The following is a 22631-nucleotide window of genomic DNA, read 5'->3' as shown; positions in this document are numbered from 1 at the left end:
AACATTGCATTGTAACAAGATCATCAATGTTATTCATCTCACCTGTCAGTGGTTTTAGTGTTCAGGCTAATAAGTGTATATCATAAGTGCCATATTATAGGCAACTGGACTTGCTTGCATGTCTTGAAGATGTTTCGCCTCTCATTCCAGAACATCCCAGAAGCTTCTCCAGTTCTAAGGGACTGGTGCGGAATCGCTGGCTTTAAACTCTGTGTGGGTATGAATCCTTACAGCGTCGTTGAGGTCACATGTGAGTCATTGACCAACCTGGCCATCATGTGAGTCCTTAGGGTCAGGTGGGACCAGGTGGGAATAGGTGTGAAGTCATCTGGGGAGGGATCCCAAGACTATAGTGTATTCGGGTGATAATTTGGTGTCGTATGTCACCTCCTTTGTTTAACCCTATGGGCCTGAACGACGCATAGTGCGTCCAATTTCACACCTGAGACCAAGCACTTGTCGGTAGTCCAATGTTTCCACAGCGGAAAAAAAAAAGATACATTTACACTAAAATTATGTATAACAAAGCTTTCACACAGCTTTGCACACACATTACTCTTGGATGGATTACTCGCGAATGCAGGCTCGCATAGAAATGCATATCACATGAAAGCGCAGGAGCAGATCTTTCCAGTGATACCACACACATCATTGTGCTGTCATCCCATCACACTATAAATCCAGATCAGTTGTCTACAAAATAAAAACCTGGGGAATTTCTTTACAACCCATTATACAGATCTTGTTATCAGTCACTTCATATAGTGAGGAATATCGTATCTTACTACGTCTTAGGCTTGCGTGTGTTTCTCCCTGTCTATCCACATTTGTAGTCCGGCTTTCAAGATGCAAATATCTCCATGTTGTCCAACTGACACTCCATCAAACTTTGTATGACAAGACCAGCACACTTTCCCTTTGCGCACCCAGACAACTGTAGCTTAATTATGCAGTAGTCACCATATACATTGAGGGGGACACCCCCCCCCCAATGCCCAAAATATCCCCCCAATATATAACTGAAACTGAGAAACAACCACAAACTTTGTTTACTGCAAACAAAGTGGCAAATATTAACTTGGAGGACATCATTGCACTTGGTTGACTATTTTTCTATGATCTTAGATGTAAATATTGCATGTTTCTTTCAGATAAAACACATTTTTGACTTGTGAATGAGTCAATGGAATTTCTTGCAATAATGAAAAAATACTGGCAATCATGTCCGCCTGGCACAAACCACATGTTTTGGACAGCTGTGAAGTGACAGAATGTCCCAGCATCATGGTTCTTATATTGCCAGATTCCAGAGAGTCTCCCCTCTTCATATATGGCAGAATATGTCATTTTCCAACTTGGCTATGGTGAGATACATGTAAAAATGTAAGAATTTAGTCACACAGATTTGTTTTTTTCATTAAATCTAATATAAAATACAGGCACATAGAAGGACATGGAATGATGGCAAATCTGGTTAGCCCAGATTGTCCTGGGAAAAAAACAAGATATAGCATGTGTATGTAGCCTTTATAATGACTGTGATATGGGCTTAAAAGTAAAGGTAGTAAAAATACCCCAAAAAAGGCCTAGGGCCCATTCCAGTCTGATGTAGATGGCTTCTGTCACAACTCTTTCAAAATCATCCGTCTTCCCTGGCCAAGATGTCAACATTGCTGTCCTTGAAGGAGTGTCCCTTCTCTTTTAGATGTAAATGGACAGCTGAGTCTTAACCTGACGAGCTGGCTCGAGCGGTTGTTTAGTTTCACCAATATCCAAATCTGTGCATTCCTGGCTGCACGTAACTGCATACACTGCATTACTCTGCTTATGCTTGGGTGTTTTGTCCTTAGGGTGGACACATTTCTGCCTCAGTGTGTTACCGGGTTTAAAGTGCACAGGGATGTGGTGTTTGTTAAAGATCTTCCTGAGTTTCTCAGATACTCCTGCGACATAAGGAATGACAATGTTGTTTCCTTTTTTTGTCTCTTCCTCTCTGTCTGCTCTGGGTCGTTTTTTAAGGTTTTTGCAAAGGCCCATTGGGGTAGCCACAGGTTTTAGGTGCTTCCCTGATGTGTTTCTGTTCCTTCACCTTCCCCTCTGTCCTTGTGGGCACACTTCAGCCCGATGGCTTGGGGTTCCACAACAGAACAGAAACACATCAGGGAAGCACTTAAAACCATCTATGTCAAACTGGAATGACCATCGTTAAACACAGGAGGTGGCCTACGACACCATTTATCACCCACCTACAATGCATTTGTGGGATCCCTCCCCAGGCGGCTTCACACCCATTCACACCTGTTCCCATCTAACCCTAACGGCACACATTCTGGCTCTGAAACTAAGAGCTCACACGTGACCTCAACGACTCTGTAAGGGTTCACACCCACACAGAGTTTAAAGCCTGCGTCTCTGAAATGTCTTCAAGAAACTAAACCAAGTCCAGTTGTCTACGATATAGCACTTAGGAATACCATGACCTTGATGACTGAGAATCTTCACCGACACTATGACTATACTTAAATCATAGCTCTCCATGTTGGCTCCTTTGAGCTTAAGGATTCTTTTTTTTAACAGGTTGTGGAAAAATTGCAAAACTCTTGTAGATCCAGAAGAATCCTAAAACCAGGCCCAGACAAGTCCATGCAGTTGGGAAACAATTTCTCTCTCAAAACAGATTTGGTGGATGCAAAGATTCAACCCAGCGTATGTGTCAACTGTTTCATTACCTGTTTTAATATTTCTGTATCATTGGAAAATAAAAATAAGTCCTAAGTCCTGCAAAAAGTCCTAAACCCTATTTATCATGTTTTCTACAGGTGCGAGAGCTCAGACATGGTAGTAGTAATGTATTTGAGGTGTTTGTCAGAAATGCAGACAGCGACTTCACCCTCAGGCTTGAAAGTAAGGAAGACATTTTCTGGACCTGTACCATCCATAAAGGTCAGTAGTTTTTTAATACTTTTAGGCCAATTGATTTGCACCATTTTTGTTCTGTTTCGCTGAAATGCACAGTTGGCAAAGCAAACGCCATGTGTTGTGAATTCAACAGAAAGAAATACATTAAAAGTAGGGCTGTCAATCGATTAAAATAGTCAGTTAATCGCATGATTGTCCACAGCTAAATCGCGATTAATAGAAAATAAATCGCACATTTATTTTTATCTGTTTTAAATGTACCTTAAATGGATACTTCTTGAAGTTTTTAATACTCTCATCACCATGGGAGTGGACAAATATGCTTGCTTTATGCAAATGTATGTTTATTAGTATTGCAACAAACCAAAACAATGACAAATACTGTCTGGAATATTCTCCTGGGGTCCGTTTCACAAAGCAGGTTTAGTGAAAACTCAGAGTCTGTTAACCCTGAAATGAGGGAAACTCTGAGTTTTCCATTTCAAAAAGGGGGGTAACTCAAACCAGAGAAAGAGGGGTAACTCTAGCCTGTTTCAGGGAGAGAGGTAACTTAAGCTCTCAGTCAGTTACCGTAGTAACAGACTCTATGAATCTAACCTGGTCAGGACCAGGTTTTTCTCAATGAACCTCGAGTTTCTCTCTGTCTCCGCCCTCTTTCAGAGCCACACACTCCATTTGATTTCCTCATTCATTCAGTCAGCAGGCGAGTTTTGGCGTAGCCTCGTTCTGCCGTCTGTCATTTAAAAAAAAATCAGAGTCAGTAGATTTAGAAGTCCATTAGGCACAGTAGGTGACGACTTTTTTCACTAACATGGCATGTCCTTTTGATAACGATCCCGTGGATGAAGGTGCAGCATTACTGTGCAGAGAATTAAATATTCGTCGGGAGATGGTTATCAGACCGCGCATAGATGTTTTAGCATTTCCACACAATTATCTTTTTGAGCGGTACCGTTTCACGTCACAGTCCATCATCTACATACACAACCTAATCCGTCCTTACATTTGCAACATTACCAATCGTAGTCATGCTCTCACATCCCAGCAGATATTGTGTGTTGTTTCTTTGCAAATGGAAGTTTTTTGTACAATGTCGGAGACGCTGACCACTTGAGTAAGGCAACTGTATGCAGGGCGGTCAGAAAAGTGTGCTCGTTTTACGGCATCTGCCTTCTTTCTGTTGGCTGAGTAGAAGTCTGTGTTAGTTTAAATAGGCTTAATTATTTAACAGAACATGATATAGATGAGAAGACATTTATGTGTGTGAAAACAGCATTATGTTGGGGATAAAACAACTGCACAGTCAAACAGCCACTTAACATTTACTTTACAATGTAAAACATGATCAAAATGAGGTACCCCCATGAGATTATGCCGAGGTCTTACCAATGTTTTTATATTTCATCCTAAACTGTTGCCAAGTACACTTCTCCTCCGCGGGATTGCACCTAAGTGAAATAAATTAATAGGCTACCATTCAAGCAGTTTTCCCCTGTAATATTATTGTGATCGCAAAGGACTACATTTAAACTTAGGCATTCTCCCACGCCGTCTCCCTCTCTTTTGCAGCTGCAGCAGTGTTGCACTTCTTTTTGAAAACGTGTTCAAACTCGCCGTATGAGTGCATTAAGATTTCTAATTCTAGTGGGGTGAAAAACGCAGCCCTCCCCGTCCCCGTTGCCATGGTGACTCGTCGAATCGGGGCTCCATTGATGCTGGCTTTTTATAGTTGTGGTGCACACGCTTAACTCCAGGTGAAACTACTCCGAGTTGATTGAACTGATTCAAATCAGCTGTTCTGGAACCGGAAACTCAGAGTTTCCTATCTCAGAGTAGATCAACTCAGAGTTCAGAATTAGACTCAGAGTTTTTTGAACCTGCTTTGTGAAACGGACCCCAGAATAACCTCGAAGGTACTCCATGCTCAAAGCATATGCTGAAAGCACACTATGGCAAACCCGAGCCCAACAAGCACACTCTGTCAATGTGTTGTCAGATAGACTGTTCTGTAGAGAAACTGATGGCTTGTTGGATGCTATGTGCGACGCACAGCTTATGCTGGAACAAGAGCTGCCTGGCGGCTGCAATCATGTTGTGTGCACCATCAGTGGTCAGTGTGCTGACTTCATGTTCAATGTCCCATCGTTGGCGCATGCATCAGCGAAGTGCCTCTCTTGTCTTCATCAAAGTCAAAGCATGCAACCAAAGTTCCCACTGTGGGCAAAATAATATGCTGTGACCCTGAGGTAACTGTGATTCCCAACGTCTCCTCCACCTAAGCTTTCTCGTCTTCATTCAAGTTGTGTATCTTGGTTACAGTGGTGGCTCTCGAAGGCAATTCATACATGCAGTCTTCAGATGCGATGCGAATTATCTCAAGTACACCCACGTCCTCCACAATGTTAATCAGCCTGCAAGCTGTGGCCACCCAGTTAGCTATCACTGTTGAAAGTTTGTCGCTTGTAGAGTTGTCCGGGTGTCTCAGGTGCAGTCTGTCCAGCATGGTCTGCCTCTGGCGGGGGGTAAGGAGGGCTCTCTGCATCAACTGTGTGCTTGGTCAGCAAATGATATTTGAGACTCGCTGTACTCTGTTGGTAACTCAATTCACATCAACAGTAAATGCAAATAAGTTTGGTCTTGTCGGGAGAACCGTCTGGCAGAGCTTTGAAGCTGAACTTGTCGTTCGAGAGACCCTTTCTTTATCAATTTCTGCTCACGGAGTTTTGTTTCTGCTTGCTATCCACAAGGTTACTGCTGCATCACCTCCTAATTTCCCAAACTACGGGGTGGACCAAGGGTCATAATTACAGAATGTACCTGCGTTAATTGCCCGTCAGAAAAATCAGTGGCGTCAAAGAGAATTTGTGTTAACTCATTAGTCACGCGTTAACTTTGACAGCCCTAATTAAAACAGCTAAATATCCAATAATTAATCAGCCTTGTGACCTGTGTTTTATTTCAGGAGACTACCAAAGTCAGAGCACTGATGACAAACAAGGTAAGAAAGAAAAATGAAGAATTGAAAAGCATAAGATGACGTAGTGGCTTCAACTATGTTGCTACACCTTGCTAAAACCTTTTTTGGTTCTTTCATTAGGGATTTTAACGTATCACTAGTATAACCTCTGGTGTTCACTGTTTGTTTGCTTTCATCTTCCATGGCTGCCTCAGGTCAGCATTTTGTGGATCACCATCGGACAGCTCTGATCGAGAGAGTGTGTGATACAAAAGCCATCCTGGATGAGCTTGTGGATAGAGGGTTGATCTCAGATGAGAGCTATGATGCTGTGAGAGCTCTAAAAACCACACGAGACCAGATGAGGGACATTCACAGGTTTGTGACTGCAGCTGGCACCAAAGGCAAAGACGCACTTTATGAAATCCTGAAAGGGATGAAGAGTATGAGGCCTCTCGTTTCTGAGCTTGAGGGGTCTGGATGAAGGAGCAAAATGTAAACGTAAAGAGAAGCTGTAGCTTTGACAACTCAGATTAAGGAGGACGAACATGAGATTGTCTGTACAGTATATTGTGACATTTTTTTACTCGAAAGATTTCAATAAAAGTTTTATTTCTCCAATAATAAATTAACTCAAACTAAAGACAAAAGTGTGTCATTGTACCGGTTGAATTTGCACATTCACACATATAACACCATGATATTTGTAAATTTTCATTGTCATTTTGTGAGAGCCTTCTTTTCCTGTAAAAATACATAGTGCTGTAATTTTATAAACTCCAGACTGCTTACAATGGGGTCTTAAGCCTCATTGTGACACTGACCAGTTGAGGCAAAACCACAAAAATTAAGATTCAAAATTACTTTTATGAATCATTTTCAGTGTCCTCCACTGTATTTGTGTTTGTTCAAATAGTTGCTTTTTACTGCAATTACAAACTGTAATGGATGGATTTATAGTTGATTTATAGTTATGGAATGTTTGATTTATAGAATAGTTGATTTATAGCTATAGAATAATTGATTTATGGAATATTTGATTTATAGAAAAGTTGATTATATTTATGGAGTATTTGCTTTATAGAATAGTTGATTTATAGCTATAGAATATTTGATTTACAGTTATAGAATATTTGATTTATACTTATATAATATTTGATTTATAGAATAGTTGTTTTAATAGTTATAGAATATTTGATTTATAGGATATTTTTTTTTAATTTAATGAGAGTTTCTCTTTGAACACAGGCCTATCTTCAAGGTGGCAATCACTCATAAAGGCTCCCATCATGCCATGAATGTGTTACTGATTTACCGTACCTCTTTTATATCACATAAAAAACAAAAGAATGCCAAAAGTTATTTACCATTGGAAATCGCCGGTTTCGGTTCCACGCCAGAAGTTGCACACATAGTTCACACAAGGTATCATGGGGGCTAGGAATAAGGTGGATAGAATAGTTGGTTTATAGTCATAAAATATTTTATTAATAGAATATTTGATTTATAGTTACAGAATATTTGACTGATAGAAGGGCATATAGCAAATGGCACTTTTTTAATTAATGAGAGCTTTTCCTTTGAGCACAGGCATGTTTTCAAGGTGGAGATCACTCATAAGGGCCCATTCGCCACACAGCACATTGTTGGAGGGCCCAGTTTCTCCATCCCCCCGTTTACAATGTTTATGTTGTCAAGTATGAAACTACCACTGAACGGAGTGGGGGCAGTGCAACCTGACAGGCTTGATTTAGGGCAGAGTCCACCCACGCCCTCTGATAACACCACTGCAGGAGTGTGAGCGTGTCCAGAGGAAGTCTCAGTTTGAGGAAGTCACACACATCGATGGAAGAGGCAACTGTCAGCTGAAGGTAAAGCCAAGGTTAGTCAAATGTTCTCTACAAGTTTATTTGAAGTTATAAACGTGACTCCGGTAAACCCGAACCGCGTTATCAAACGGACCCCAGGGCTCCAAGCCTCCACACACACACACACACGCACACAGACACAGAAAGTGAGATAACGATGGCGGAGAGAAACAAACGCTGACAACTCTTTCAGTTTCACCAGAGGCGATGTTGACGGTGCTCGTCTCGTGTAAAGCCGCGTTCAGACCAAGATTTGGCGACGAGTTGAAACAGGCAACAACCTGCAATGTGCAACTTCTAAAAACCAGATGAGACGGTGTGTCACCTCCCTGAAACACCTCGCTGTAGCTTACTTCCGGTCTGATTTCCGACTTTCCAGATTATTTTGTGGATGAATATGATGTGTAGCTTTTTAAAATAAAAGTGAGAACAGTGATAGTGAGATGTTGGCTATAGTTGCGTTTGTGTTATTGGCAACACCTCTTAAATGCATGTATACATTCACCGGCCACTTTATTAGGTACACCTTGCTAGTACCAGGTGGGACCCCTTTTGCCTTCAGAGCTGCCTTAATTCTTGGTGTCATAGATTCAACAAGGTGCTGGAAACATTCCTCAGAGATTTTGGTCCATGCTGACATGATGACATCACACAGTTGCTGCAGATTTGTGGTTTGGAGTTTAGTTTCTCTCCTGCGTCCTGTTTTTACTTTAGATATCTGCTTTATTTTACTGTTTCATGTTCGCTGTCCGCCGTATTAGAAGTTGTGTGAAGCTGCTGCGGAATTTGTGGAACTTGTTAGTTGCTTTTCTTCAAGAAAAGCAAGTCTATTAATAGCGCAAAGAGGAATAATAAAAGCAGAAACAACCACAGTGAGAAGTGAGAGCTGCAGACAACAGGCTCTTCCTGCAACTTTGCAAACAGCTCACCTCCAACAGGTAAACTTCTTTTACCTGCCCTGCTGTGGAAGAACACATTCAGCAAAAATAACAGGGGATTATATCCATGGATAAGCCTGCCGCTTTTAAATGTCATCGCTCTAAGACAAGCTGTCTGTTTAAGACACACATTCAAGAAAGTAGCCCTGTTGTAATGGGAATGTAAATCCCTGCTGTGCTGGGAGGCCTCATGAACCACTGTCTTTATTTTCTGTAGCCACCAGATGGCGCTGTCTGGTCAACAAAGGTTTGAAAGCACACTTCATTGCCAGTCCTTCGGCCTTTATCTTTAAACCAAGAGCGCCATCTGGTGGGGTCAGAAAATAAAGCAAGTGGTTCATGAGGCTTCATTTGGCCATCACTAGTACACTGCATAGATCCACAAAAGGAGGTGGGTACACCCGTACACCTAGGTATACCATCCATCACACCACTCATTTGACTATCAGTAACTAACCAAACGTCAAACTGTCAACAATATTTAACAGCATTCAGGATGGCAAACGTTATTCAATGTTTCCTTTGCTACTTGCAAAATTATTCTAAATATGGATCTTCATCACTTACTGGTACTTGTTACTTTGTTCATCAGTGAACTAAGTTAGCATTTGCACTTTGTTTAGCCAATGTTAACCTGTTGAACTGCCCCGCGTAATTGCGGACCATAAACGTTAGTTAGCAAAAACCTTTGAGACAGAGAGCTGCAGTGCTAACATTAGTCATCTAACATTATCCTATATACAACTGTAAATTACTGAAGCAAGCTATAAGGCATTGTAGCATACATTCAAGTCCTATTTTGGAGATATTTACCTAACTTAAAGCTATAGTTGGTAATGTTGGAGAGCTAGCAAGATTTGAAAGCGGCACCTCCTCTAAGCTCCGCCCCCTGCTCCCCCTCCCGTCAGTCCTCCATCCACAGCCACGAGCCCAGACATGCCTGAACGTGCAGCCTGCAGTGAGCAGAGCAGAGGAGAGCCGAGTAAATAACAAATCCCCCCGAAGCAAACAAATAATTACCTGTCCAACAGAAAGACAGCAACCTCTGCATCACTTTTCAGGCCCTTCAGCTCCCTCAGTTGTCTCCACTGTTCAAAAGCTGGACTGCTGTTGATGTCTGGTTTGTCCTCTTGCTTTATCCTTTTCTGCCTCTGACTTTCTCTTCTCAGCCTGTTTAGTGGGGTGAGCCATTACAACACTTGAAGTGGTACTTTTGGCTGCATTTTCTCTGCCATTGTGCAGCAAACTCCTGCTTACTCAGTATTTCTGCTGAGGAGTGCTGAATATTTCCGGCAACGGTGACACGTGATGAGTGCCCGCAGGGAGGAGGGAGGGAGGGACGGAGGGGGCTCAGGCAATACGAGACATGAAGGCATCTGATTGGTTCTTTCCATTCGCACCGAATGGCAGGGATTGGTCAGAGTTTTTACAGGCCTGCAGCTGCCACAGAGGTCTGATTTTTTTCATTCCTTTTTCTGAACACATTATGTATTGACTACTCTCAGGATGGAAGGACCATTTTACCCAGTATAACAAAAAGTGTTTCTGAACAGGATTACCAACTCTAACTTTAATCATTGATTCATTCATTTTCCGTAACCACTGTCAGGGGTCAGGGTCGCTGGGGGGCTGGATCCTATCCCAGCTGACATTGGGCGAGGGGTGGGGTGCACCCTGGACAGGTCGCCAGACTATCACAGGGCTGACACATAGAGACAGACAACCATTCAGGCTCACATTCACACCTACGGCACTGACAATATAGAGTCACCAATTAACCTGCATGTCTTTGGACTGTGGGAGGAAGCTGGAGCACCTGGAGAAAACCCACGCTGACATTGGCAGAACATGGAAACTCCATCCTGGGTATGAACTCCTCACCCTGGGTATGAACTCCTAACCCTGGGTTCCAACCAGAAACCCTCTTGCTGTTAGGTGACAATGCTAACCACTGCACCATTGTGCCACCTATTTACCTGACACACTGTTTCATTAATTCTCAGCCAGAATAATAACCAGAGTCTTTAAGAACTGATCTGGTTATAGTTCCTGTCTGATTATGACGTAATGTTAGCTATCCTGGAACAAATGGGCTTGAGTTGGCTTATATTCAGCTACTGGACAGAGCCATGATCGGTCAGTCAACATCACACAGTGTGTTTTTTTAAATCTTGTGGAAGGATTTTTCATTCAGAGTTGAAACAACAGAGATATAAGGGGTTATAGTGTGATTTGCTGTGCCCGCCCCATTGACTCCAATAGAACTGGCTCCAATGCAAAATTCAAGCACTGTCACTGACGTCATGTCCTGTCCTGTCCTGTCCTGTGGCAAAAACTGCAGTTCCTCTATTTGCCACTTGAGGCTGGCTCCAGAAGCCAGTCAGTCCCCATAGACACCCATGTTTAAATGCCCAACATTAAACTTTTTTATCAGGCTGGTACAAAAACACCGTGTCGGTTTCTATAGCTAATGTCGACATTCATGACAACTGCACTGGAGGTGAATTTTTTTTACAACTCACCTGTTTAGTATTTTGTGCTTTTTTAATGTCCAATCTCGTATTGTTATGTCTAATTTTACGTACCTACCTGCCCAGGGACCAGGGACAACAGTTTGTTAAAAATGAAACATTAGACTACATCACTCCTTGTTTTTGAAGGTAAATTGTCTTTGTCCATTGTCCCCATTCAAATAAATAAACATAACATGAATTAACGTGGAAAAATTATCTCTGGATGTCTCTTGACATTTTTGACATCTCCAAACTGAAAACTAGTGAAGTCAACAAATAACAAGCATAGGTTTTCTCTGGGTGCTCTGGTTTCCTCCCACAGGCCAAAGACATGCACGTCAGGTTAATTGGACAGTAGGTTTGAATGTGACCGAGAATGTTTGTTTCATGGTGTCAGCCCTGTGATACCCCGCCTGTACCATGCCTCTCGCCTAATGCTCCAGCAACCCTGTGATCCCTAACAGAATAAGCAGTTACGTAAAATTAATAAATGTATATGTATGTATATATAAATGTATGTTTTCAGTTATTTCATGTCATGATCCCACCTCATTCCTTTCAATCAGAGCTGTAAGAATTGTAATCTGTGCTGTATGTTTTTATGTTTTGCCCATAGCAATCTTCAGAGAATACTGTATGAACTCTTACAACATGTTGCATATGTTTGTGTACAGGTGCGTGCTCTGCTATGAGTCTGTCGGAAAAGAACATGGAGGGAGTAACTCCCTCTAAAACCAAGAGGCCATGGAAACCTAAAGGGTAAACACACAAATAAAGTAGAATTAAACGGATAACAGGAAGAAGTTAAAGAATTTAAAATAATGATTGTAGATTGATTTAAAAAAAAAAAGAAAGAAAGTTTTTAACACATTAAGATGTTGATTGATGCATGGCACATAAATTGACCCTCGTGTGTTCTTCCCAGAGACCCCAAGGAGATTTCAGAGGAATCCAGTGGTCTGTCTGTCTTGCTTCAGAAAGCAGAGCTGGAAACTATATTTACGGTAGGTAAATGTACAGCAAGAAACATTACACAACATTTCTGTGTGGAAATGTCTCAACCGGCCCGCCGGAGGATTTCATCTGGCCTTAGATCAGCACTAGACAGGCATTATTGGAAATGAGGGCAGTCCCATCATTACTACATTCTCAGCACCGGCACAGAGGTGCGCACCACAGCTGAGACGTTGGAGCAGAGTCAGGCGGTGTGCTCACAGTTATAGTTGCAAACTGTGAAATGCATTGCTAGAAAGTTAATAAACAATTATTCAATTTCCTAATCCTTATCTATTTCTTTTTCAGCGGCTTGAGGCAATCATTGTCACTTTTGTGAAGAAGGAGCTGAAGAGATTCCAGAAGGCAGTGAGTACAGATCACCCAGAAATCTTAGAGACTTCTTATGAGGAGGGGGTGTATGGTGTAGATCAAGATGAAGAGCAGAAGAGGAGCAAAGAGGCCTTTCTGAAGATCACACAGCACTTCCTGAGGGATATGCATCAAAACGATCTGGCTGACTATCTGCAAAAAAGTAAGCCTTTAGAAATAAAGATGAACATGAAGTAAATAATTACATTACATTAATTAGATTACACTGCTTTAATTAGATTACATTGAATTAGATTAAGATAATCACAGTGTTCAACACCCTTCAAACTGCATACAGAGCATAGGCAAGAGCCTGCACCATAATACATATTGGTGCGTAATTTTCATCCATCCAAACTAAATCCAGTCATTAATACTATTTGTTTTCTACTCATCAGAAATCGCCATGTGCCAGCGTCAACTCAAGTCTAATCTGAAGCGAAAATGTCAGCGTTTGAATGAGGGGGATGGAAACCCAAATCTTCTAAATGACATCTACACAGAGCTCTACATTACAGAGCGAGACAATGGAGGAGTCAACAAACAAAAAGACACATCACTCGAATGTGTGGACATCTTTAAACCCTTACCTGGAAGGGATCAGCCAAACCGAACGGTGATGACATGTGGAGTTTCTGGCATTGGGAAAACAGTTTCAACTCAGAAGTTTATTCTGGACTGGGCTGAAGGCCACGCCAACCAGGACATAGAATTCACATTTCCGTTCACTTTCCAGGAGCTGAACTTGGTAAAAGACAAAAAGTACAGCTTGGTGAGACTTGTGCATGATTTCTTCAGTGAAACCAAGGAAGCAGAAATCTACAGATTTGACAGTTTCCGCGTTCTGTTCATCTTCGACGGTCTGGATGAGTGTCGACTTCCTTTGGACTTCCGCAACAATGAGATTGTGACCGATGTGACAGAGTTGACCTCAGTGGATGTGCTGCTGACAAACCTGATCAGAGGGACGCTGCTTCCCTCTGCTCGCCTCTGGATAACCACACGACCAGCAGCAGCCAATCTGATCCCTCAAGAGTTTGTTGACATGGTGACAGAGGTGAGAGGGTTCACTGATCCACAAAAGGAAGAGTACTTCAGGAGGAGATTCAGAGATGAGGAGATGGCCAGCAGAATCATTGCCCACATCAAGTGTTCACGAATGCTTTGCATCCTGTGCCACATTCCACTCTTCTGCTCCATGGTTTCTGAAGTTTTTGAGCATATTTTGACAACCAGAGAGAGGGGAGAGCTGCCCAGGACTCTGACTGAGTTTTATATCCGCTTCCTGTTGGTTCAGTCTAAAGTGATGCACTCCAAGTATTATATGAATGATGACATACCCCGACATGAATACCCTGTCTGGAACAAAACAACAAGGAAGATGATTCTGTCTCTGGGAAAACTGGCTTTTGAGCAGCTGGAGAAAGGCAACCTGATCTTCTATGAAGAAGACCTGCACAAGTGTGGCATTGATATCCAAGAAGCCTCTGTGTTCTCAGGTGTGTTCACAGAGATCTTTAGAGAGGAGAGAGGGCTGTTCCGGGAAAAGATTTTCAGCTTTGTCCATCTGAGCATTCAGGAGTTTCTAGCTGCTCTTCACGTCTTCTTGACCTTCAACAACTCTGGTGTCAATCTTTTGTCCAACATGCAAGCCACCTCTTGGTGGCCTGTGAAACTCCGGCACAAACCTGCTGCAAAAGACTTCTACCAGAGAGCTGTGGACATGGCCTTAAAGTCTCCAAATGGACATCTGGACTTGTTTCTTCGCTTCCTTTTGGGGCTTTCACTGGAGACCAATCAGGCTCTCCTCCAAGGTCTGCTGAAACCAACAAGAAATAACCCAAAGACAATAAAGGAAACAGTCCAGTACATCAAGGAGAAAATCGCCGAGAATCCCTCCCCAGAGAGAGGCATTAATCTGTTTCACTGCTTGAATGAGCTGAATGACCATTCTCTGCTTGAGGGGGCCCAAGAGCATTTGAGACGAGGGAATCTCTCCACAGACCGACTCTCCCCTGCTCAGTGGTCAGCTCTGGTCTTCATCTTACTGTCATCAGAAGAAGAGCTGGACGTGTTTGACCTGAAGAAATACTCTGCTTCAGAGGAGGGTCTGCTGAGGCTGCTGCCGGTGGTCAAAGCCTCCAGTACATCACTGTAAGTGGATAAATAACTGGATTTATTGATACGTAGCGTTCTGCAAGTTAATTTTCTACATCACATATCACTTATTACTTTCATTTGAGAGCAACAAGTTACTTTACAATACTACTGTCTGTATAAAGTATTGTGTTACTGATTGCACAGGTTTTGCGTTACCTTCACCTGAGTCTTACCTGCTCACACTATCATTAAAAGTTTAACTGTTAACACAGCACCATTGAACATGATGATTTATTCACTGTGAGCAGGAAACTAATAAGCCACTGGCATGAAACTTGCTTCGATATTGGTAATTTAGAAAATCAAAAATCGATATTTCGCATCTGTGTGTCGTTACAATATTGCCACATGAAATGCTGTGATACTATACTTTATGGACCCCCCCGACCCCAAGTGTATACGCAGGTGAAGTGTGTGTTTTTTATCTGCAGGGCTTCAGACCACATCTATTTAGTTGCATTTTGCAACCATGGAGCATCACTGCGACTTGCAAATATTTTTAATATATGAACTGGAGAGCTGTAAGTGGTTCTGCTTTGATTCATTTCATTAGAACAGTACTTTATTTATTATTATTATTATTATTATTATTATTTATTTAACTTTATCAAAAGAGCAATTTATTAACCTTAGAACAAAGCTGTTTTATCTATCTTTATTATACCAGCATTTTATTTGATTTGATTATAACAGCTTTTAATTCAATTTTGGAACTTTTTTTTAATGAGTTGATATAAACTGAAATCCTGTTTATTTACTTCTACTACTTTTTTACAAAGAACCCAAAGCGTCAGAATTCTTGAACAGTATATCTTATTCATTCATTCTTTAACCTGAGTAGCTGAGTACCAATTACATGACATACTGTATATCTCCTTGTAGGTTGAATGGCTGTAAGCTGACAGAGAGAAGCTGTGAGGCTTTGGCCTCAGTTCTCAGCTCCCGATCCAGTAATCTGAAAGAGCTTGACTTGAGTAACAACGACCTGGAGGATTCAGGAGCGGAGCTGCTCGCTGTTGCACTGCAGAGTCCACACTGTAGACTTGAAACTCTCAGGTCAGGATAACTCAGTTTGCGAAGAGTGACCCTACACATTTAACAGTGACCTGTTCTACTTTTGTACAGTGGTGTATGCGACTGCCACAACCAGTAATAGAGCCAAAGCACAATGATACACAGTGTCTAACTTCTTTAGGCACTGATCAGGGGCATTCATGAAAAGCAAATCACCATAATCCAGAAGAGGTAAAAAAAAGTTGCCGATATCAAGTGTTTCCTTGCCTGAAGGTAGAAGTTAGATTTATTTCTAAAAAAAGAAGCCCAATTTAACCTTCAGCTTGGAAACAAGGTGTTTGATATATCATTTAAAAGACAAGTTCTGATCAGTGATGATACCTAAATACTTGTAAGTTTTAACAATTTCAATGTCAGTCCCTTGAGTAGTTAAAATCTTTGGAAGATCAGATGTTAAGTCTTGCCATTTGAAAATAGCATGAATTTGGATTTTTCTGCATTTAACACCAGCTTAAGTTGTATTAAGTGGGTCTGAACAACATCAAAGGCAGACTGCAGGTATTCCAGAGCTTTTACTACTGAAGGGGACAAACAATAGATGACGGTATCATCTGCATAGAAATGGTGGGCAGCATTTGATAAATTGTCACAGAGATTATCTACATATAGAAAACAACAATGGCCCCTGTATTGAACCCTGAGGAACACCTTTTAACACTGGGAGGAATGCAGAGGAAAGATCCAGGAAACTGAATGGACACAGTTATCACAGTTATTTCACTTTTTCAATATTATTTCTTTCATGTTTTTCAAAAACATTTTTCAAAAGTTATTTTATACAATTTATCCAAAAAGCATAATAAATTTACTAAAATTACATAGCTCAAAAAAACAAACAAGATTCATAGAGAGTACATGAGTCACAAGAATATGTGATTTAAACTCATGCCATTATGTAGACGACTGAGATGAAGATTTTATAAAGACACTGCTAGATGGAAAGGGGGAGTGACAAGGAAGTCACAAGGCTCATCTCTCCCTATGGATCCAAATTACCTGTGGAGGGGAGGTTAAATGGGGTTGAATCACATATAATTCTTGTAACTCTTGTACTCTTTATGAATCTTGTTTGCTTTTTGATCTATGTAATTTGTGTAAATTTATAATGCTTTTTGGATGACTTGTAAATTATCTTTTGAGAAATATTTTTGAAGAATGTGAGAGAAAAATAATGAAAAAGAAAATTGAAATAACTGATAGTCATGTGACCCATGTATATTTAGCTTCTTATTTTGCTCATGTGATTCTGTTGAGCAAACCTGAAGAAGCCACGGGCTAAATGCGTTGTTTGATCTTAATAAAACCACGGTAATTCAGTTCAGTGTGCGGTGGTTTATGTTTATGTAATGTGTTATTTTTGTACCGCCGACACTGTTCTTATTGATACTTGTTTTTTTTTCCTTATACAAAGAACCCAAAGTGTTGGAGTTCTTGAACAATTTGTCAGGATGACACTCAAACCTGAGTGGCACCTCAATCTGCCTGGCTCAGTAGTGAATATATGAAATATTGTACATCTCCTTGTAGGTTGAATGGCTGTAAGCTGACAGAGAGAAGCTGTGAAGCTTTGGCCTCAGTTCTCAGCTCCCCGTCCAATAATCTGAAAGAGCTTGACCTGAGTAACAACGACCTGGAGGTGTCAGGAGTGGAGCTGCTCGCTGGTGGACTGCAGAATCCACACTGTGGACTCAAAACTCTCAGGTCAGGATAACTCCATTTGTGCAGAGTGACCCTACACATTCAACAGTGACCTGTTTTACCTTTATAACAGAAGCAAAGAAACTATTTCATAGGCCAGAAGTAACCTCGTGTTTGGAAGTTATGAAGTAAGTCCTGACTCTAATGTAGCCTGTAATGGCATGACAAGACACAAAAACCTTTGGGGGATATTTTTCTGGTTTCTGGTCATTTTTTCTTATTTTTTCTGGTTATTTTGAACTTGCCAGTTAAAAAAGTAAATACTTAATTTCAGATGGTAACCTGTACTTATACATGACATCATAAATGTAATAATAGTACCCAAAATCCTAGTAGTAGAGTAATGCTCTGTGGTACTTAGTTACTGCTAAAAGTAATGTACTACTTTTTTTTTTTTTTATGGGAAAGAACCCCAAGTGTCACCGTTCTTAAACAGTATGTCAGGAACTCTGAGATCCAATCCCTGCTTGACCTGATTTACAACAACCGGAGGGATTCAGGAGTGAAGCTGCTCTCTGTTGGACTGCAGAGTTCAAACTGTAGACTCGAAACTCTCAGGTCAGGATAATTCAGTTTGTGAAGGGTGACCCTACACATTCACCAGTGACATGTTCTACTTTTATATCAGAGGCCAAGAAGCTATTTCACAGGCCATGATGTAATCTCATGTTCTTTCAAATTAGGGTTTGTTAAGTTAGTTTTAAAAAACCAGGGTTCCTACGCAAGTATGGAAAGTATGGAAATAAATTTGATCAATTTCCAGGTATTAAAAAGTATGGAAAATGAAAAATAAAGTATGGAAAATGAAAAATAAAGTATGGAAAAATATTTATGTTTCCAGACTATTACCACTGTTCTAAAATAATGTTTTCTAAACTAGAAAATTAGGTATTTCCAAAAATAACTGACAGATGCCCTTAACGATTCATAATAAATCCTATTTTTGTCACGCTACATGATGGAACTGCATTGAGGAAGGGGAGAATAAAAATAAAACAGCTGTCGCAGGTAAAGCAACTCTAGTCGCAGGATGTGTGTCACTGCTCGCCTGCCTTTCTCTCTCCCACGATCTGTCACTCCACTGTCTCCGCTCTGATACTCGCTCTCCCCCGGTCGGCCTGTACTACGATGCATGTTTAACATAGCCAGGCTTTCTTTAGGTGAGCTGGCTTCACAGAGCCTAACAATGCCCATCCAGGATAACCACTACTACAAAGCTGGTTATCAACTCGCTCTGTCATCTCTGTGTTTTCCAGCAATGAGCGCGTTCATGTGAAAGAGGTGGAGTTGTTAATTAGGAGCGACATCGTCATCATGAACTCATACTCATATGAGATGAAATGGTAGCCTATCTGTAAAAAACTTCTGTTTCAGTGACAGCAAAACAGTTATTTTCAACTAAGTAACAACAGCCTGTAATCATAGGCTACAACAGAATAAAATAAGACAGATAAAACAGATAAAAAATCCTTGTCAATAATTTTGCGAACATCAGCTTGTCTGATTTAACAGATGTAGAGACTAGAAATAATAATAATAATAATAATAATAATAATAATAATAATTTACAAATATTAAAAGTAGGCTAAGGCACATTTAAGAATTATTATGACTTAAGTACAGAGTATTTTTCGCTATTTAGTTTGATGACAGGATGAAATCATTCTTAATATCACATACTGTAATAGAACTTTAAAATAATTCCAGACTGTTTCTGCTACCGAACCAAAGAGTGTAAAAGTAGTTAATGACTGATGAGGTCTATCTGATCGAAATGTTATATTTATAATCACGGGAGCTAATTAACAATGTGGGTTATTTCTTTAGTTTTTATTTTCAGTTATCAGGTGTCTCAAGTTATTCTGAGCTGCAGAATGTAAAATCATCCACACTGTCAGCTGTCACTCTGAGGATAAAATAAAGTTTACACCATTAAAATGCAGCTAAAATCAAAATATTAATACTGACCTATTAACATATAGCCTATATTGCTTTTGTTTGTTTTTTTTAACACTGTCACTTTGTTAAGCAAACTGGGGACTTTTGCTCATGACATTCTCTGGCCTTTTTAGCTTGGTTAATGCATATTTTAGATATTTAGCTTACTGTGGCCAAAATTGTTTACAGAAACGAGAAGTTCTTTATATATCTTGCCTCCTAAATTTGCTCCCGAAGTGTACCAGATTGATGTATTTTAACTTTAAAATAGTCAAACTTTTCTTCTGGGGGCATGCCCCCGGAACCCCCTAGAAGTTCAGAGGCTCTCTCTTTTTTCACCATACCTGTGTTTGCATCACTGCATTATGGTACTTGGCTACAATCAGCTATTAAGAATAATTAAATATGATATGAAATATGACACACTGATATATTTACTCAGATGTCGCATATTTTCTGAATTCACTGATTCAATTAGTTGTACCTAATAAGCTGCCAACTCTTGTCAAACACTTTAATGAAATAAGAGCTCACCAAATCAAACATTAGTAAGTGGCACTTTAAACATGTGCATCTCTTTGAAGGTTGAATGGCTGTAACCTGACAGCGGGAAGCTGTAACACTCTAGCATCAGTTTTGAGCTCCCCGTCATACAGTCTGAGAGAGCTGGACCTGAGTGGCAATGACCTGGAGGATTCTGGAGTGGAGCTCCTCTCTGCCGGACTGAAGAGTCCAAACTGTAGCCTTGAAACTCTCAGGTAGGTTCATTTTGTTTTTGTTTTTTTTACTGATTTGACTTTGAGCACATCTTCTATTTTCAGTCATGGTGGGCATTTTGTCAGTCTTAACTAAACATACTGTTCAGCATTGTTTGAAGGCTAGTGTTTTTTGTGCATGCAGACTGTCAGGCTGTCTGGTCACAGTGAAAGGTTGTACTGCACTGGTCTCTGCCCTGAGTGAAAACCCCTACCATCTAAGAGAGCTGGATCTGAGTTACAATCACCCAGGAGATTCAGGAGTAAAGCTGCTCCATACTGGACTACACGATCCAACCTGGAGACTGGACACTCTCAGGTAGAGACACACGTTCTCAAACGAGGCGCTGGATATTGTTTTAACTATGTGTAAAAATGAATCGTTAGTTAAAGTGTTTTTATTGTGAAAGAGAATTGGTCTGACTTTGTGTATTCTCCCAGGGTTGACCATGGTGGAGAAAAGAGGTTGAGATTTGGCAGGAGAAAGTGTAAGTGTATCTTTGGTATTATTCTTAAGAATTAAACAGTGAACTTTTTTCAATCAGTCCCTCTATTTAGAGAGTCCAGGGTAGTTGGATTACAACGGGACACAACCTGAAAAAATAATTTAAATACTTTAGTCATACTATAGTATGGCATTAGAAATGTAATAAAACTGTCATAGTAAAGTGTGACATCAAAGATGTCATGAAAATGTCATACCATAGTATGAATTTAAAATTGTCATGAAAAAGTCATAGTATAGTATGTCTTTCAAAACCATGAAAAAAGTCATAGTATAGTATGTCGTTCAAAGCCATGAAAAAAAGTCATAGTATAGTACGTCGTCCAAAACCATGAATAAAAGTCATAGCATGGTATGTCGTCCAAAACCATGAAAACAAGTCATAGTATAGCATGTCGGTCAAAACTGCATAAAAAAGTCATAGGATAGCATGTCGTTCAAAACTGCATAAAAAACTCATAGAATAGTATGTTGTTCAAAACTGCATAAAAAAGTCATAGGATAGCATGTAGTTCAAAATGGCATAAAAAAGTCATAGTATAGCATGTCTTTCAAAACTGCATAAAAAACTCATAGAATAGTATGTTGTTCAAAACTGCATAAAAAAAGTCATGCTATAGCAGGTAGTTCAAAATGGCATTAAAAAGTCATAGTATAGCATGTCGTTCAAATCTGCATAAAAAAGTCATAGGATATTATATCGTTCAAAACTGCATAAAAAAGTCATAGTATAGCATGTGTTTCAAAACTGCATAAAAAAGTCATAGGATATTATGTCGTTCAAAACTGCATAAACAACTCATACTATAGCATGTCGTTCAAAACTGCGTAAAAAAGTCATAGGATAGCATGTAGTTCAAAATGGCATAAAAAAGTCATAGTATACCATGTTGTTCAAAACTGAATAAAAAAAGTCATATATAGCATGTAGTTCAAAATGGCATTAAAAAGTCATAGTATAGCATGTTGTTCAAAACTGCATAAAAAAGTCATACTATAGCATGTAGTTCAAAATGGCATTAAAAAGTCATAGTATAGCATGTTGTTCAAATCTGCATAAAAAAGTCATAGGATATTATGTAGTTCAAAACTGCATAAAAAAGTCATAGTATAGCATGTCTTTCAAAACTGCATAAAAAAGTCATAGGATATTATGTCGTTCAAAACTGCATAAAAAAGTCATACTATAGCATGTAGTTCAAAATGGCATTAAAAAGTCATAGTATAGCATGTTGTTCAAATCTGCATAAAAAAGTCATAGGATATTATGTCGTTCAAAACTGCATGAAAAAGTCATAGGATATTATGTCGTTCAAAACTGCATAAAAAAGTCATAGGATAGCATGTAGTTCAAAATGGCATAAAAAAGTCATAGTATAACATGTTGTTCAAAACTGCATAAAAAAAGTCATACTATAGCATGTTGTTCAAAACTGCATAAAATAGTCATAGGATATTATGTCGTTCAAAACTGCATAAAAAAGTCATACTATAGCATGTCTTTCAAAACTGCATAAAAAAGTCATAGGATATTATGTCGTTCAAAACTGCATAAAAAAGTCATAGTATAGCATGTCGTTCAAAACTGCATAAAAAACTCATAGGATAGCATGTCGTTCAAAACTGCATAAAAAAACTCATAGTATAGCATGTTCAAAACTGCATAAAAAAAGTCATACCATAGCATGTAGTTCAAAATGGCATAAAAAAGTCATACTATAGCATGTTGTTCAAAACTGCATAAAAAAAGTCATACTGTAGCATGTAGTTCAAAATGGCATTAAAAAGTCATAATATAGCATGTCATTCAAAATTGCATAAAAAACTCATAGGATAGCATGTAGTTCAAAATGGCATTAAAAAGTCATAGTATAGCATGTTGTTCAAAACTGCATAAAAAAGTCATATGATATTATGTCGTTCAAAACTGCATAAAAAAGTC

At 39.8% G+C, this 22631-nt stretch overlaps 2 protein-coding genes across 16 annotated transcripts in view; both read left to right on the top strand.

Moving 5' to 3' along the window:
• sb:cb1081 (NACHT, LRR and PYD domains-containing protein 1b allele 2) overlaps positions 1-6513 on the top strand; it is a 32716-nt gene extending 26203 nt beyond the window's left edge. For 7 of the 10 annotated variants that reach the window (XM_050067741.1, XM_050067742.1, XM_050067748.1 and 4 more), the window contains 4 exons: positions 2578-2706; positions 2820-2943; positions 5882-5917; positions 6091-6513. In XM_050067741.1, the coding sequence (XP_049923698.1) occupies positions 2578-2706; positions 2820-2943; positions 5882-5917; positions 6091-6359 (558 nt within the window). In that variant the 3' untranslated portion in view covers positions 6360-6513. The other 3 variants (XM_050067743.1, XM_050067745.1, XM_050067746.1) reach the window with 3 other exon arrangements.
• The window catches only part of LOC126404488 (NACHT, LRR and PYD domains-containing protein 12-like), a 59895-nt gene that overhangs the window by 26705 nt on the left and 10559 nt on the right, over positions 1-22631 (top strand). For 2 of the 6 annotated variants that reach the window (XM_050067733.1, XM_050067731.1), the window contains exons 2-11: positions 11869-11953; positions 12120-12198; positions 12497-12722; positions 12958-14713; positions 15602-15775; positions 17321-17494; positions 17900-18049; positions 20014-20187; positions 20330-20503; positions 20626-20672. In XM_050067733.1, coding sequence (XP_049923690.1) covers positions 11883-11953; positions 12120-12198; positions 12497-12722; positions 12958-14713; positions 15602-15775; positions 17321-17494; positions 17900-18049; positions 20014-20187; positions 20330-20503; positions 20626-20672 — 3025 coding nt within the window. In that variant the 5' untranslated portion in view covers positions 11869-11882. Of the gene's footprint in view, positions 1-7640; positions 7758-11868; positions 11954-12119; positions 12199-12496; positions 12723-12957; positions 14714-15601; positions 15776-17320; positions 17495-17899; positions 18050-20013; positions 20188-20329; positions 20504-20625; positions 20673-22631 lie in introns of those variants that run through there. The other 4 variants (XM_050067730.1, XM_050067732.1, XM_050067735.1 and 1 more) reach the window with 4 other exon arrangements.

Source organism: Epinephelus moara, chromosome 17, assembly GCF_006386435.1.
Source record: "Epinephelus moara isolate mb chromosome 17, YSFRI_EMoa_1.0, whole genome shotgun sequence".
NCBI lineage: Eukaryota > Metazoa > Chordata > Actinopteri > Perciformes > Serranidae > Epinephelus > Epinephelus moara.
This window is presented reverse-complemented; position numbering and strand designations above follow the sequence as displayed.